The sequence below is a fragment of the Nicotiana tabacum genome, chromosome 11 (genome assembly GCF_000715075.1).
Source record: "Nicotiana tabacum cultivar K326 chromosome 11, ASM71507v2, whole genome shotgun sequence".
Classification (NCBI taxonomy): Eukaryota; Viridiplantae; Streptophyta; class Magnoliopsida; order Solanales; family Solanaceae; genus Nicotiana; species Nicotiana tabacum.
The window spans coordinates 127217195-127236247 of record NC_134090.1 but is presented as its reverse complement, the minus strand read 5'-3'; the positions used below and the strand labels follow the sequence as shown (position 1 = coordinate 127236247).

At 36.9% G+C, this 19053-nt stretch overlaps 1 protein-coding gene across 1 annotated transcript; it reads right to left on the bottom strand.

The window, feature by feature from the left end:
* Nucleotides 1-699: 699 nt before the first annotated feature.
* On the bottom strand, nucleotides 700-2299 carry LOC107830764 (uncharacterized). The gene is made up of 3 exons (XM_016658405.2): nucleotides 2062-2299; nucleotides 1129-1839; nucleotides 700-945 (listed from the first exon to the last, which is right to left on the bottom strand). The coding sequence occupies exons 1-3, from the start codon at nucleotides 2189-2191 to the stop codon at nucleotides 914-916; spliced, it is 873 nt and encodes a 290-aa protein (XP_016513891.2). The 5' UTR covers nucleotides 2192-2299; the 3' UTR covers nucleotides 700-913.
* Between the last annotated feature and the right edge of the window lie 16754 nt (nucleotides 2300-19053).

Here is a 19053-nt window from a genome sequence, read left to right as displayed (position 1 = left end):
TTTTACTCTCCAGAGTATAGATCCATCAACTATTCTACAACAGCATAAAAGAAACTAAACAAAGATATTAACCAAGTGAAAATATATAACCAAGCTGGAACTCAAAAATAAAGTCTATAGAAGATTAAATATTTATAAAGATAAATCTAAATTATATGAAAGGAAACATATTCAATATATTGTAGTTTGCTACTAATCGCTAGAATAGCTCGTGTCTTGCTAGTAAGTATGTTGGAAATAATTTAGTTTTAATAGGAATATAATTATAGGTTTGAGAATTAAGATTTTGAGTTAAGTTACTTATTTGCTTGTAATCGTTTTCACAATTCTAAGGTCCAAGGAAAATTCTAATACATTATTATTCTTAAACTTAATATATAAATATATTTTTCACATGTAAATTTATTCGGTACGGTTCAGTATTTTTTCAGTTTATTTTTATAAAATAAAAAACTTACCCTAATTATTGGTACAGTTATAAATTTATATAAAAACCTACGGTTTTATTAAAAGAAACCTGTTCCGTACGGCACGGTTTGGTCAGTTTACACCCCTATCTCCTACTGTGCCGGGGAGGCAAAATCATAGCTGTTGGAATTGAGGTACGATGAATTGGCATTCTACACTTCGGGAGTATCTATTTTGGATATTGGACTATTTGATAAAGGCTTTTGCTTCATTGTTCATTATTGACAGAAGTTGGCAAAAATTTAAGGGTCATCTATTATGTCCCATTTAATTGTGAAGAAGTAGTACATCACCATAGAGTTCTTTTAAAAGAACAAATAAAAAAGAGAAAAAACAGACAAGAATCGTATGAGGTTACATCAGTCCCTCGTAGTAAAATAACATATGCAAATATCTGCCTATCCGGTCTTGGGGTCCTCTCAATCTCAAATGTTGTCTTCCACAATCAGTTGCATGTGAAACGGCACTGATCATAACCTGTCAAAATGTTCAGACAACGTCAACTATATATCACAGGACTAAAAGTACACTGCCATGCCAACGCCACACTGTCAATGGAGGCACTTCCAACCCTTTTGGCGAAACTATAATCGTTGAGGTAACTGTTATTTGTAATGTATTCTCATAGAGTAGAGCTTTTAAGGTAGTTGAGAGTCTTACTTGGATCAGCAGTGACAAGCATAGCAGTTCCTCCAAAGTCACAAGTCCCTCCGCCCTGTTTTTTCTTCTGCCAGTAGCTGTTGAAAGCGTAAGAAGCATGAGAAAGCAACGTAGCCGGCTGGTAGCACGCCCCATTGGGCTGTATGGCATCACAACCAGCCCCAGAACCACAAGCATAGTCCAGTGCCTGCTGAATCAAGTCTGCTGGTACTGTCGGCTTAGCCACGCACCAAACTGCATTCTCAGGTTTCTTATTAGGAGCTGGTGGTGGTGGCGATGAATGACTATTCGGTGGTGGCTGCTTAGGTGCATTATGCTGTGGACTTTGTGCATTTGGAGATGGGGGTGGCGGGGAAATGGAAAGTAAAGGTGGTGGCACAGCCCCTGAAGGAGTAGGAGGAGATGGTGGCGGCGGGGAAATGGAAAGTAAAGGTGGTGGCATAGCCCCTGAAGGAGTAGGAGGAGATGGTGGCGGTGCAGAAGTGGATTGTAATGGCGGTGGCATTGCCCCTGAAGGAGTAGGAGGAGAAGGAGTGAATATCCCATATGGATTAGGAGAGTTCCCTGGAGTTGGTGGTGGTACAGCTCCTGAAAGCAGAGGAGGGGAAGTGTATATTCCATATGGAAAAGGGTTCTCTGGACTGGTTGATCCAACCTGCAGCAGTCTTACTTTCCTGTGCAGTCCAAAGCCAGGATTTATCCCGGCTCTATCTGCATTTTTTTGGCAAAAACAAAGCGTATGAGTATCAGTGACGGATTCAACTATGGGTTATCACAAGTTCAGCAGAACTCGGACCTTATATGTATATGCGTGCGAAATAGAAATGCAGATGGAATTAAACTCAGAACTAACAACGTCTAGATTTTTTGAATGTAACAACAATGTATGTTGAAAGGGTGGTGCAGTGGACTTCAAATTATATGCATACTTACCACATAGACCAAAGGGGCTTGAGGCTAGCAATTGAAATGTGTGTAAAGCAAGAATGTAAAATTTCATAGTGCTACTTCTTGAATCCATCACCATGTTGAATAATGAATATGCTCTTGCTGCTGCAAGCATTCGAATAAGAAGAGGGAAAGTGGGGTCCCTAAAGTGAGAGCAACAGGTAAAAGTTATAAAACAGTAAACTTCTGATTCCAGAAAGAAGCTGAGCTGTTACTTAACTAGCATAGCAAACTCATAAAAATGAGGACTTTCTTCTGTTTGTTCTTCTCTTTAACTATATATTGCTTTTCAAGCCAGAATATATGTTTTCTTGGGATGTCAGGAAACTAAGCAAAAAGAAGAAAACATTGGTTGCTTTTGGAATCTATCTTTTGCTTGTCAAGTACTTCACATGTTCTCTCAAATTTTAGTCTCTCTGCTCACATAAATGATTAAGCTTTCTTGTCTACCCTTTAATATATATTTGTACAGCATTTGGAATCAACCTCAAAACAATACAAGCAGTAACTTTTTAACTTTAGTTGATCATTCATTGTCTAACCTAAACAATAGTAGCATATGTAAAATTTTATGCAAACAGTGCTAATATTGCCACAATTAAGCTTGTAGACGGGTCTGAATATGCTATGGGATTTTAATAAAGCTACTTATATTCAAGACTGATGTTTACTTACATTATTTTTCAAGTGGTATAGTGCTTACGTAATTTGAAAAAATAGATTTTCAGTACATATATTAAATTTTTCGGTAAAGTGATAGAATTAGATAACACCACCTGAGGCAATGTGTCTCCTCCACAGCTGAAGAAGTACCGAATGGATGAATCCAGGACCATTAAGAAGTAGCATTCTCTGTAAATTAATTTTATGTTACTGATACTCTTTCTTTTTAGTATGGAAATGTTGCACCCCATGTTTTCGTACTTAAGAGTACGTCGTAAGTCAATTAATGTAAGCTCAGAAATGAAATCATCTTTGAAAAATTTATAAAGTAAGTTAATCATGATACCGTGGAAGTTAATAATATTTAAGATCATGAACAACAAGTACCAAGATGGTTGGAATGCTTAGAAGCTAAACGAATTGAAGAAGATAAGTTTTGTCGAAAGTCGACAAGTTTGGTGTTACACTATGTGCGTTCTAAGGTGACGTATAATGAATACGAGACTTTTTAATCATGATTGAATGAGTGTAAAGTCATAATATGACTATATATGATGTTTGGACATAAAATATAATGTTTTGGAAAAATTGGATTTAACTTACGGAAAAATCGAGTTAAGATTTGCCTTGTAACGAGCCGTTTTGAGAAATTAAATTCATAAGCTTTATGATGTCATTTTGGGACATATATCATATCAAAATGAAGGTCTTGGACCTAGTTTCCAATGGTACTAACCATTTATTCATACGACATGGGAGTAGAGAAATAAGAATTTTTAAACTAGGGTCACCAAGCCCGCACTTCGGAGAAACTGGCAGGTTTATAGGCCAAGTTGCGATGCAGTTTTCTCCCAATATATTGAGATTTACATGGATATATTTATATGGAATTAAAGCGCTATGTGTCTAGTTTCCAACTCCACAAACCGTTTGCCAATACGATATCGGAGTAGAGAGATACAAGTATCCGAAGTGGCACTGCTCAAGCTGCCAAGCAGGCAGCTTACCCACCTGCTTGGAGAATTGAGGCGGTGGGCTTATAAGTTGTCTTTATCCATAATATTTTGTCAATATCCAGTGATCAATTACTGCAAAACACTCTCAAACTCTCCAAGAACTTGTCCAAGTTTCCAAGAACTAAGCTCAAGAGAAATCAACACAAATCTTCATCAAAGGTGTTAAAGACTACAAGAGAATACTTCTATGATGTTGTGGTGTGATTGATGGCTATTTTGAGCTAAGTTGAGATGGGGTTTCGAGTTGTATCTGTTGTACAAGGTATGTATAACATCTTCTTGATTGTGCCTAAGGTTAATCTTGTGTTGTTTGAGTGAAAAACCATAAGATGCACTTGAAGGAACATGGGATACGGTTGTCTTTTTGGTTGGACTATTTTGTGGTTAAAAATATGATTTGTGGTGGCTGAAAATTGTGAGAAATAATTTGATAATATTGTGGATACTGTTGTTAAGCTTTCCTAGGTATTAATTAAGTTGATTGAAGAAGAAAAGATGAAAAACAAGTGATTGACGATAAAAATTAAGGTGCTAGGCGTATAGGGCTGTTTTGGAAGGCATTTTGTAGAGGTTTTAAACAAGTAATAATATGGTACATATAAGTATGATGCTTTAAAGGTTGTAAACTAATTTATGGAATAAGAGTTGGATTCAATTTATATCTTGTTATGAGTAAAAAAATGAGCTTGCCGCTCAATATGATTGCTAAGATAATCGGAGAAACTCATATTGGATTATATTGTTGTTGTTGCTAGTGTTGGTTATAGTTGTTGTTGTTGGGTTGTTGATGACCCTTAGTGGTCTTTCGAATATATTAAAAATAGGGGAGTTGCTGCCCGATTTTCCTTAAGTCATGCGACTAGCCAAATACGATGGTACGACATTATATGTTAACGACAATATCATTTCACTTATTGTAGATGCAAGAAGTTGTGTTGAGCTTGGTTGAGTAATAAGGAAGAGATCATACAGGTATGTTAAGGCTAAGCCCTTCCTTCATTTTGGCATGAACTCTTAATTACACAAGTTTGATAACGAGGCATAAAGAGAAATTCATATTCCTGAATTTATGTACATTTTTCTAGTCTCATAAGTTACACTATTATCCCTTATCATATTCAATTGAGTATTGTCTTCTTCCAGTCAAGAGAGCTGTCACAACCCAAACCGATGGGCCGCGAGGGGCACCCGGTACCTTACTCAACTGAGTACCAACATAACATATCTTTTCATATCATACTATCATAGATAACTGAGCCGGAAGGCTGCCGTGAGATAAGTAGGATACAACATGTAATACCAACTTATGCATACGACATAAGGGCCTATAAGAACAAAATAACCACTCATATACTGAACATAGGATGACAAGTCCAAACAATCTTTTACGTACATGACATCTGTCTACAAGCCTCTAAGAATACATAATTTTTATAAAGGTCGGAACAGAGTCCCGCCATACCAAACAATACACGTCTAAATCATATTAACCAAACAAGTAACTTCGAAGCAAATGGAGCACACCAACATCTTCCGCTAAGCTGATAGCCTACTTGGAGGATTCTTGACCTGTCTATTGGGACCTGCAGGCATGAAACGCAACGTTCCCAAGCAAAAGGTATGTCAGTACGAATAATGTACCGAGTATGTAAGGCACATAAATAAGTACATAACAGAGATGGAAGGAATATAGGGTAAATGACTCAACTTGTAAGTCTAGATAACTCTGTAATTGATGAAATAGTTATAATGTCATGCATATGCATATGAATGTCATGTCGTGTATAGGTACATGTTTCATAACATCATCAAGCTTCTGAGGGCATCCCATCATATCATCTCGGTCACTGTGGCAAAATTATTAATGTATACCAGCTGATCAGGTGGTGGTGCGTATATAACGCCGTAACCTTTTCCCATATCCTATATAAATATAATATACATATATACGCATATATAACGCCATCCGGTCATGGGTCAATGTACATGTATAAATATATGAAATGCATAAGAAATACATTAATAAGTTTTTCTCAGAGTGCCATAAAAATCCATGTGACTTTCGGATAAACTTTATCAAATACGTATTTTTCTGAGACCCATGAACAGAAGATATAATAGTAATTCACATGGGGAATCAAGAATATAGGCACCCCTTGTATTTCGATGAATAGAGTCATTTATGAAAGTTGTGCATTTTTTCTTTTCATTTGTGCCGTATAGATCATGCCAAAAGAAAGGAGGGGTAGCCTTAACATACCTGGACTGATTCTCTTGACAATTCCTCTAACACACATCTATTGCGACATCACGTAACGGCGGATCGAAGTAGGGAGAAAATCCATATTATATTCTTAGGAAAGATTGCACCATACTTCCTTGAAATCGCAAATCTCACGTTGCTATAGCATTGTAAGGGTTTTATATAAATTCTTGTTGAAGCACGTTACTATAATGTATAATCTTGGATGAAACTTTCTTGCTGATCCTTTTCAATGATTTGTAGAGACACCAAATGAATTAGAATGGTTTGTTTTTGTTTTTTAAGTCTTTAGGTGTGGGCCCCACACTTTTGATGACTAAGTCACATAATCCTTTAGTTGTGACACCTTTCCATGTGATTCAAGAGTCACCAGTTGATTCTTTATCCAATCTCATGGGCTTCCATGTTGGTGGTTATAAGGTTTATCCAAAAATTATCCACTTAACTCATTACTTAATTTGTTAATCCCCATTAACCAATAATTACTCAATTATCTACATAATTAGGAATTATCTCAAATTACGTAAAATACTACTCACTTTTAACATACCTTATACACTTTATTATCATGGTCATGTGGTACCTTGTATGGTACTAGTTCATAAGTACCATGTACTTTAGCTCGGGCCGTATTTTATCCCAAAATGTCAAACTTCAACGAAAATTCATTTTCTTCGATTTTCTTACACTTCACCTTCAAAAATTTACTCATCACTTGTTTGAAATAACATTATGCTTATAATCTCCAAATAATCTTGTCCTTGAACTGAGGTCAATTATCTTACAACAATTTTACGTATAATACTGCAGGGCGTAACATCGTCGTAATATAATACTGCAGAGCGTAACATCATCGTAATGCAATACTGTAGGGAGTAACATCATCGTAATATAATACTGTGGGGCGTAACATCATCGTAATATAATAGTGTAGGGCAGAATATCGACATAATACTGCGGGACGTAACATCATTCCCCCCTTTAGAATATTTGTCCTCGAATGTTGACTGATGCACTTATCTTTCTCATAACCCATAGCTATTGCAAATACTTTAATATTCTCCTTTCCATTTAGGCAAGTGTTATTTGAATAAATCTAAAGGCCAGGGCATTCCCCCCTTTAAGCCTCTTTCTCACACCACGATTGGTAGTTTGAATCCTTCTAATCTTGTAACTGTTGCTACCTTCTATCATACAGCCTGTACGACTCTAACATTGTATGTGTGCCTATGCGATGTTTCTCCCCTCTTTCCTCCAGCTCTTAGCCAATCTCTAGGCCTCATTTTGTGAACATATACAGAGCTTGATAAGATGTCTCTCTGGAAATCTATAGGTATACTGAAGTTCTTCGATTGGTACTTTGTTGAACTTACGGATATTGCTATATCTTATTTCATAGACTCGGTTATCCATTCGTATGAATTTACTACATCTAAGTAGGTCAGTATACCATTGCTCTTACTTCGATTTATTGTTACTGATATCTGCTACCAAACTCCAGGTTACTCTTGTTGCTTATCCTACATGTATAAATCTAAGTCCTTTAATGCTTCTTCATCACTGTTCATCTCAAGAATGATGGTCTATTCTCATCTCATACTTCGTAACTTTTATCCATCCATTGTTGATTCACCTCAATGTTGATCTGCAATCCACTAATATTAACTTAGCCTCTTATGTAACACTGTCGCTAGGGCTCATGTTGCAACGAGGAACATCTGGAGTAATTTCCATAATCGTATTTCATAGCATCCCAATGTGATTCACCTTACGTGGGTGTTTTAATCCTGTACAATTTATGAAATTGCCTTTTTTCCTCAAATTATTACTCAATAGAAGACCCAAACGCCATCCCTTATTTATCACAATTACATCCTCATTCTATTACTAGGGAAGCATTCCATTTCTTCTAGATGCTATTAGTCTTAGACTCCTTTGAGTTTATTCAGGCTATACTGAACTTCCTATAAATTAGAGAAACCATTAGCTCTCTTATTTTCATAGGCTTAATCCTGAGGACTTATCCATTCTTGTCACCTTCTCACTCGCCCTTTCTTATCCTTACTCCTGTCCTTTACAACCTTGTCGCTTCACCACACAATAGCTTGCGACCTACACATATCTATTAATATTACTCGCAACCTTTCAACTTGCTTGCATCATAGATTTCCTTATGCCATTCTGAAACATCACGCGAGATATCACATCGTCTCTAATTCTTCTTTACTCTCTTAATCAAGCTTCTCGATACATAGAAACCATAGGCTGGAAAATATGCCACTAACGATGCCACTATCATTCCTGGATATTGAATCCCCACACTTCTAGCTTTCTATCCGAATTAAGGACTATTCACAACCTTCTGCATTTGGGTGACTTGTATATTGTCCACCTTTACCTTACTCATCTTAAAGTCTCACGTCATATCTTCCATCTCTTTCATAACTCCCTTCCATATAGGTATAATTCACATCTATAGCTTGAAGCTCTCTTATAATACTTGCACCTCTGGTGCATGCACAATATGATGGTAGCTCTATACTGACTTTTTATGAGGCTGGTATTCTCCTAACTGGCTTTCTTATAGAGCCGTTATAGAATGTGGTTGTTGTACTATGTCTCCTGCTCCTCTGATATTAGGAGTGATTATTCTATGTTCTCAATCATGATTTCTATAATTTTGTGGGTCCAATAATCAGATTCCTAATTTAATTGGTAGATGTAACTCTTTAGTTTCCTCTTCTTTTTGATCAGCCTTTATGTAGGCTTAAGCTATCTTCCGATATGCGGATCATGGCATTTAGTTATTACTTTAGCATTTCATGGACGCTATGGAAAACCATGATACAATCTTCTAATGATTCAATCCTTTGTCTATGGCCTAGACCTAATTCCTTCTTTTAACTTATACCAGAGTCTTCTACGGCTAATCATTAATCGAATAATTCCTTTCATTCCATTTTAGCTTTCTTCAAACGTAAGCAATTTCTTTTCCTGGTCTTTTTGCCACTTGTTGCGTGTATACTTAGTTTATCTAAGTTCTCACGTATGTCGAAATTTTTGTGCAGCTCATATGATCTCGAATATTACTTTTAGTTTTACTCCCTGCTCATTAGCCATGGTGGGTGCCACTTTCTTTTGGAGTGCACGCAATTTTGTAGTGAGACTATTGTTATACAATCATTTTCTCTTTAGGTCACTGTGCTTAGGTTAAAGCATTCTTCCTTATTTCCTCAAATAGTATTTCATTGTAGTACTTAGGGAGGATCCTCTGACTCTTGTAAAGCTGCGAGCTTATCACATCCTATGCTTGACAGAATTTTTGATATTCTTCTTCGCCTATAATTACTCGTAGTTACTTATCTCCACGCCCTCGTGCTTGTAGGGTTGCTTCTGAACTAATATTTTGACTGACTTCCTAGTGGTACTCTCTTTTATTTTCGTAACACTCATACGGTATCTTTATCTACCACAACTCCTATCCGAATATTTCTCAAAGATCATGATGTTATAACTGTGAGGCTGAATTCCCTATGTTGGGGTTCCCTATGTTTATCTTGCACGATCTATTGATTTGTCTGTATCCTCTTGTCTAGCCATACCTAGGCTCTTCCTGAATCAACTACTAACTACTTGTTGGCCCATTCCCGTATCAATATTCCGCATAATCTTTCTTGGGTTATTTCCTTTGTTTTAACTTACCTCTCGCAATGGATCCTTATTAATCAATAACATCTCGGGCAAGAACCCTTACTTCCTCTCCTTGATGCTGTGTTTGCATAATGCTCTGGAATCATAGCATATCTGTAGTCTTTGAATAAGTGCAATCTCATCCCTTTTTCATTTTAGCGCATTCTTGCTTTACCATTCCATAATTACTAGAACCACTTAATTCTGACTTAATATCACATCACTCCATATTCCCCCTTTAGGGGAGTACTAATATTTAGCGCTACGATGATCTACCTATAGATGTTTTACCTCTTCATCTTTGGCGTCCACTCACATCATTGATGACCCTTACTCTCCTTGCAGTGATCCTTCTGTACCAAGGATAGCAACTTTCTTTACTCGTGAGGGTGACACTTAGTATAACTGGCACATACAGTCCCTTAAGCTTAACTTTGCTCACACTGCTTGCTTTAAGGAAACGTCTTCCTGAATGACCATTCTCTGAATTTCTCATAAATCTTCTTCTATTGTCCATTCTATTATCGCCGAAATGAAATCTAAAATTCTCTTGGTGCTGGCTATTATCAAAGCACTCAATCCCTAATTTATGTTTAGTTAATCTTGTTCACCAGTACATACTGATTTATATTACTCTAGGGTCTAACTTTTCCTTTTGGTAATCACATTAGAGTCACGAACTTATTTCTCAAAATGAAGATATGACTTTATGGCCTATACTCTTTTGTTGTCTCAAGGCCTGTCACCTCTCATCTTTTCCTTCCCTTGGCTACAGACTCTGTAATATTTTTATTATTTTCATTTTTTTTATACCTTTGTCATCCATGTATCACATCTTACTCATAATGCTTCATTAACTCTCTTCTTTCCCTGCTAACATTTACACCTATCATTTTATTCGGAAAATTCGAACAAGACATTTTTTAATTCTAGCTCCCCTTGCTCCACCTACTGGCTCTTTGGGTTGCCTAACTTCTTTCTTTACTAGGGACGGGAGCCATACTTAGGTAATATTTATCCCTTCCAGGCTTTCCGTGCTTATCTTCCGATTTTGTTTTTGATCATGGTAGTATTCATATCTAATTGTAATATTCTAGAGTGCACCATCTGGATGTCTCACAAGATTTTCTCGGAATGCCATAAAAATCCATATGCCTTTCAGATAAACTTTATCAAATACGTATCTTTTTGAGACCCATGAATAGAAGATATAACAGTAATTCAGATGGGGAATCAAGATATAGATACCCCTTGTATTTCGATAAATAGAGTCATTTATGAAAGTTATGTATTTTTTCGTTTTGTTTGTGTCGTATAGATCATGCCAAAAGAAAGAAGGGGTAGCCTTAACATATCTGGACCGATTCTCTTGACAATTCCTCTGACGCACATCTATTGCAACATCACGCAACGGTGGATCGAAGTAGGGAGAAAATCCGTATGATATTCTTAGGAAAGATTGCATGGTACTTCCTTAGAATCGCAAATCTCACGTTGCTATAGCATTGTAAGGGTTTTATATAAATTCTTGTTGAAACACGTTACTATCATGTATAATCTTGGATGAAACTTTCTTGCTGATCCTTTTCAATGATTTGTAGAGACACCAAATGAATTAGAATGGTTTTTTTTTGTTTTTTAAGTCTTTAGGTGTGGGCCCCACACTTTTGATGACTAAGTCACATAATCCTTTAGTTGTGACACCTTTCCATGTGATTCAAGAGTCACCAGTTGATTCTTTATCCAATCTCATGGGCTGCCACGTTGGTGGTTATAAGGTTTATCCAAAAATTATCCACTTAACTCATTACTTAGTTTTTAATCCCCATTAACCAATAATTACTCAATTATCTACATAATTAGGAATTATCTTAAATTATGTAAAATACTACTCACTTTTAACATACCTTATACACCTTACTATCATGGTCATGTGGTACCTTGTATGGTATTAGTTCATAAGTACCATGTACTTTAGCTCGGGCCATATTTTATTCCAAAATGTCAAACTTCAACGAAAATTCATTTTCTTCGATTTGCTTACACTCTCACCTTCAAAAATTTACTCATCACTTGTTTGAAATAACATATGCTTATAATCTCCAAATAATCTTGTCCTTGAACTGAGGTCAATTATCTTACAACAATTTTACGTATAATACTGCAGGGCGTAACATCGTCGTAATATAATACGGAGCGTAACATCATCGTAATGCAATACTGTAGGGAGTAACATCATCGTAATATAATACTGCAGGGCGGAATATCGACATAATACTATGGGGCGTAACAAGAGCAGAGAGCTTATACATATAGTATTACAGTATTTTTATTATCATCGAGCTATAATCGATAGGCAAGCCCCTATTGGGCAACCTTTGATCAGATGGTAAGTTATATGCTGAGCCTACTGTGGCCGAGCTCCTATGAGCGACCCCAACATGGCCGAGATATAGAGCCTAGTATGGCCGAGCACCTATAAGCGAGCCTACTACGGTAGAGTAGTTATATATACACCGTGCCTTATAGGGCCGGACAACTATTTTACTTACTATATTGAGAGAGTTGAGTCAGTATCAGTAGGTAAACATATATTCAGATTATGTTTGACTCTTAGTTACTTTCAATTATCATATTATCAGTTCAGTTTCAGCTTTCAGTTATTCTGTTGTCTTATATACTCGGTACATTATTTCGTACTGACGTCCCTTTTGCTGGGGGATGTTGTATTTCATGCCTACGGGTCTTGATAGAAAGTTGGATAGATCTTCCTAGTAGACAGAGTCAAACATCAGCTTGATTGGTACACTCCACTTTCTCAGAGTTACGAGGTCTATACCTTGGAGACTATTTTATATATACAGGTTTGATGGGTAGGGCGAGGCCCTGTCCCGATCATGATACAGTTCAATTATCTCTAGAGGCTTGTAGACAAGTCCTATATATTTTGGTCTATCAGTAGACGTTCATGGCGGCCTCATACTGCATATATATATATATATATATATATATATATATATATATATATATATATATATATATATATATATATATGCAGCTTTTGGGTATGTTTACCCCTCATATGAGAGAGATGATATTTTAAGATGATTTAGAGTATGGTCTCATAGGCCTAAGTTAAGGGTTACCCCTGCAGAGTTCACAGTTACAGAGTGGTACGCTTGGGCCGAGTATGGCATCGGATGATCGTCGCGACCTATCAGTTTGGGTCGTGACAAAAGTGGTATCAGAGCACTTCTATCCTAGGGAGTCTACAAGGTGTGTCTAGTAGAGTCTTGTTTATGGGTGTGTTGTGCACCATACTTGTAAGTAGGAGGCTATAGGGCATTTAGGACTGTCACTCTTCCTTCTTACTCTAGATGACGTGGTAGAGCTCAGTTGTAAGAACTCAATTCCCTAAAACCTATTTTATTCATAATACAATGATGCCTACATTTTGAAAGATGGTTGGTAAGGGATTGCGCGTAGTTACAAGTTTGGTATGGAAGAGGTGAGTAAGAGGAACTTGATTCTGCATGATGCTTATAATGAGTAAATGTAAGGTCTTCAGTAGATCATGTGTGTACTAAGACATGTAAGCTTCTTATTGAGGAGCCCTGGCATGAATATTTATCCACCCATATGGTGAAAAGCAACGAGAGAATCAGAAGGTACAAGTTTCAACAAGTAAATGAAGCAAGGTGAAGAAGGGTACAAAGTACCCAGTTAGTAAAGATGAACATTATCTACAATTCAGGAAGAGAGACATAAGCATTTTGAGTTACATTCAATAGTAACATAGGTGTGTACAATTAGCCCGACTGGGGTTAGAGTAACCCAAAATGATGTATGGATTGTTTGCATCAGTTGACATTTTCAAAGGATATTGCAAATGTGCTGATAGATCTCCTTGTGAGACACCCAGATGGTGTACTCTAGAATAATACAACTAGATATGAATACTATAAAGATAGGAACTGGAAGCCTTGAAGGGTCATCGATGATGTGAGAAGACGCCAAAGATGAAGATGTAAAACATCCCCTAAAGGGGGGAATATTGAATGATGTAGCATTAAGTCAAAATTAGGTGGTTTTAGTAATTTTGGAATGGTGAAGGAAGAATGCGAGAAAAAAATGAGAAAAGGGATGAGATTGAACTTATCCAAATCCTACTGATATGCTACGATTCCAGAACATTATGCAAACGCGGCGTCAAGGAGAGGAAGTAAGGAAAATATTGATATGAAAATGGGCCAATGAGTAGTTAGCAACTGATTCAGGAAGAGCCTAGTTACGTCTAAACAAGTGGATACAAAGAAATCAGTCGATCGTGCAAGATAAACATGTAAATCCCAACATGGGGAATTCAGTCTCGCAGATATGACATCGTAACCTTGAGAAATATTAAGATAGGAGTTGGGGTAGTTAAAGATACCGTATGAGTGTTATGGAGATAAAAGAGAGTGCCATTGGGAAGACAATCAAAATATCATCTTAGAAGCTACCCTACGAGCAAAAGGGAATGAAGGCAAGTAGGTAAGGATAATTACAAGTAAGAAAGAACATAAAAAATTCTGCCAGGTAAATGATGTAATAAGCTCACAGCCTTGCAAGAATTAGAGGGTCCTCACTAAGTACTACAAATAAAAACTAGCTAAGGAAATAAGGAAGAAGGCTTCAACCTAAGCATAGTGACCTAAAGAGGAAATGGTCTTGTAACAACAGTTTCACTACAACATTGTATGCACTCTATAAGAAAGTAGGATTCGAGATCATGTGAGTTGCACGAAAATTCCGTCATGTGTGGGAACTAAGAAAAGATAAGTATGCATGCTACAAGGGTGCATAAAGACTAGGAAAAGTAATAGCCTAAGTTTAAAGAAAGCTGAGAAGAAACGAAAGGAATTATTCGAACAATGGTCCAGAATTACTTACGTTATGAACGCACATAAGATTTCGGAATATTATCCATGCAGCATATATGTTGACAATCATACAACCAAGAAGACTCTGGTATAAGTTAAAAGAAAAGAAAAGAATTGAGTCTAGATCATAGACAAAGGATTGAATTGTTAGATTATGGTGTCACGGGTATTCCATAGTATCCATGAAAGGCTAAAGTAATAACTAATACCATGGGCCGCAGACCGGAAGATGGCATAAGCCTACATAAAGGCTGATCATAAAGAATAGGAAACTAAAGAGTTACATCAACTAAGTAAATCAGGAGTCTAATTATTGGACCCAGAAAATTATAGAAATCGCGATTGAGAACATTGCATGATCACCCTTAATATCAGAGGTACAAGAGAGATAATACAACAACCATATTATATAACGGCTCTATGAGAAAGCCAGTTAGAAGAGTACCGGCCTCATAAGAAGTTAGTATGAAGCTCCCACCAAATTGTGTATGCACCAGAGGTGTAAGTATTACAATAGAGCTTCAAGTTGTGGATGTAAATCATACCTATGTAGAAGGGAAGTTATGAAAGAGATAGAAGACATGCTGCAAGATTTTAAAGCAAGTAAGGTAAAGATGAACAACGTACGAGACACTCAAGTGCAGAAGGTTTTGAATAGTCCTTACTTTGGATAGAAGGCTAGAAGCGTTGGGATTCAATATCCAGGAAAGATAGCGGTGGCATGCCTTCCAGCCTATGGGTTCTAGGTATTGGGAAACCTGATTAAGAGAGTAAAGAAGAGTTAGAGATGATGTGATGTCTCGCTCTATGATCCAGAATAACACAAGGAAATCTATGATACAAGCAAGTTGAAGGAAGGTTGAGAGTAGTATAAATAGACATGTATAAGTCACAAGCTAAAGTATGATGAAGCGAAAAGTTTTAGGAAGACATGAGTAAGGACAAGAAAGGGCGAGTAAGAAGGTGCTGAGAAATGGATAAGTCCTCGGAATTAAGCCCAGGAAAACAAAAGAGCTGATGGTTTCTGTAAGTTATAGAGAAGCTCAATATAGCCTAAAAGAACTCAAAGGAGTCTAAGACTAGTAGCATTTAGAAGAAATGGAATGCTACCCTGGTAATAGAATGAGGATGTAGTTGTGATAAATAAAGGATAAAGTTTGGGCCTTTGGTTGAGTAATTATTTGATAAAAGGGAGATTTCATGAATTGTATAGGATTGACACACCCACGTAAGGTGAATCACATTGGGATGCTATGAAAAACGGTTATGGAAATTACTCCAGATGTTCCTCGATGAAACATGGGCCATAGTGATTACGTAAGAAGTTTCAAGTTATCTGTGGTAAATTGTAGATCAATATTGAGGTGAATCAACAATAAATGGACAAAAGTCACAAAGTATAAGATGAGATTATGTCGTCATCCTTAAGATGAATAGTAATGAGGAATCATTAAAGGATTTAGATTTATGCATATAGGATAAGCAACGAGAATAACCTGGAGTTTGGTGGCAGGCCTAAGTAATTACAATATTACCTACCTAGATATGGTAAAGTCATATGGATGGTTAACTAGGTCCATGAAGTAAGGTATAACAATATTCGTAAGTTCATCAAAGTACCGAGCGAAGAACTTCTGTATACCTATGGATGCCTAGAGGGACATCCTGTCAAGCTCTGTATATGTTTACAAGGTGAGGCCTAGATATCGGCTAAAAACTGAAGGAAAAAGCTGGAGTAAAGAGTCGTATAGGCGCCCATACAAGGAAAAAGTGGTACAGGCTGCATGATAGAAGGTAGTAGCAGTTACGAGATTGTAAGGTTTTCGACTACGAGTCGTGGTGTCAGAAAGAGGCCTAAAGGGGAGGGAATGCCCTGGCCTTTGGATTTGTTCACAAAGCAGTTGGCTAGATGGAAAGGAGAATATTTAAATATTCATAAGAGCTATGGGTTATGAGACTGATAAGCGCATCAATCAACATTTGAGGACGAATGTTCCAAAGGGGGGAGTGATGTTACACCCTATGTTTTTGTACTTAGGAATATGTCGTAAGTCAATTGATATAAGCTCAGAAGTAAAATCATTTTTGAAAAATTTATAAAGTAAGTTAATCATGTTACCGTGGAAGTTAATAAAATTTAAGATCATGAATAACAAGTACCAAGATGGTTGGAAGGCTTAGATGCTAAACGAATTGAAGAAGATAAGTTTTGTCGAAAGTCGACAAGTTTGGTGTTACACTATGTGCGTTCTAAGGTGACGTATAATGAATACGAGACTTTTTAATCATGATTGAATGAGTGTAAAGTCATAATATGACTATATATGATGTTTGGACATAAAATATAATGTTTTGGAAAAATTGGATTTAACTTACGGAAAAATCGAGTTAAGATTTGCCTTGTAACGAGCCGTTTTGAGAAATTAAATTCAGAGCTTTATGATGTCATTTTAGGACATATATCATACCTAAATGAAGGTCTTGGAACCTAGTTTCCAACGGTCCAAACCATTTATTCATACGACATGGGGTAGATAAATATGGATTTTTAAACTAGGGTCACCAAGTCACGTTGCCGAACTTCGGAGAAACTGGCAGGTTTATAGGCCAAGTTACGATGCAGTTTTCTCCCAATATATTGAGAGTTACATGGAGATATTTATATCAAATTAAATACCTATGTGTCTAGTTTCCAACTCCACAAACCGTTTGCCAATAGGATATCAGAGTAGAGAGATACAAGTATCCGAAGTGGCACTGCTCAAGCTGCCAAGCAGGCAGCTTACCCACCTGCTTGGAGAATTGAGGCGGTGGGCTTATAAGTTGTCTTTATCCATAATATTTTGTCAATATACAGAGATCAATTACTGCAAAACACTCTCAAACTTTCCAAGAACTTGTCCAAGGTTCCAAGAACTAAACTCAAGAGAAATCAACACAAATCCTCATCAAAGGTGTTAAAGACTATAAGAGAATACTTCTATGATGTTGTGGTGTGATTGGGGGCTATGTGAGCTAAGTTGAGATGGGGTTTCGAGTTTTAGCTTCTGTTCAAGGTATGTATAACTTCTTCTTGATTGTTCCTAAGGTTAATCTTGTGTTGGTTGTGTTGTTTGAGTGAAAAACCATAAGATGCACTTGAAGGAACATGGGATGTGGTTGTCTTTTTGGTTGGACTATTTTGTGGTTGATGAAAATTGTGAGAAATAATTTGATAATGTTGTGGCTGCTGTTGTTAAGATTTCCTAGGTGTTAATTAAGTTGATTGAAGAAAAAAAGATGAAAAACAAGTGACTGCCGATAAAAATTAAGGTGCTAGACGTATAGGGCTGTTTTGGGAGGCATTTTCTGGAGGTTTTAAACTAGTAATAATATGGTACATGTAAGTATGATTCTCTGAAGGTTGTAAAAAAATTTATGGAATAAGAGTTGTGTATACGGCAAAGATCGGCGGTCCAATTTTACAGTCACCAAGGCGCCTCGAAGAATTTACCTTCCGAAGGCTCGAAGCTTAGCTCGGGGCTTCGGTCTCGAGGGTTCTCAGTAATCTACTTCGAGGTAGTGTAGGTAACGGTCGGCCTCGAGGCAGGGTAAATCAATGGCGTCGGTGGATCGGTGTGAGGTTCCCAAGGCACGTGACTAGAGCTGACAAAGTCTATTAGGCTAGTCTAAACCCATACCATAGCATTAAAAGGCTGTACCAGCCCCATATCTTTGTAATAAATGCATTTGTACTATTTAGTGATTCCCTCTCATATATAAAGGGATCCTTGTCACTTTGTAGACATCTGATGCTCAATATTAAATACAAAAGAACATTCTCTCTGCTCTCTAACATATTCTCTTGATCTCATTACTCTAATTTATTGCTTATATTCATTGTGTTCTATTTATTGTTCTTCATTTATTGCTTATCATTGATCATAAAGAGCCGTCATCTTAGCTCTCATAACTGTTAGTCCTCCCTCAGTCGCTCTAAGTCGGCCGCCCAACTCGACCTCGAGGCCCCATATACGACAGCTTGAGGACCTGATCTCCAGCCGTTTGGTTTGACTATCACATCGTTTTAAAGCTATAATCTTGCCTACTAATCTTTTTACTTAGCATCATTGCCTAACAACAAGCATAAAAATAGATCATGTATTTTTAGAACCACAAAATTAAATTTAATTGTTATTACTATTTTCACGATAAACAAGTTGGATTCAATTTATATCTTGTTATGAGTAAAACAAATGAGCTTGCCGCTCAATATGATTGTTAAGATAATCGAAGAAACTCATATTGGATTTTATTATTGTTGTTGCTAGTGTTGGTTATAGTTGTTGTTGTTGGGTTGTTGATGACCCTTAGTTGTCTTTGGAATGTATTAAAATCAGGGAAATTGCTGCCCGATTTTCCTTAAGTCATGCAACTAGCCAAA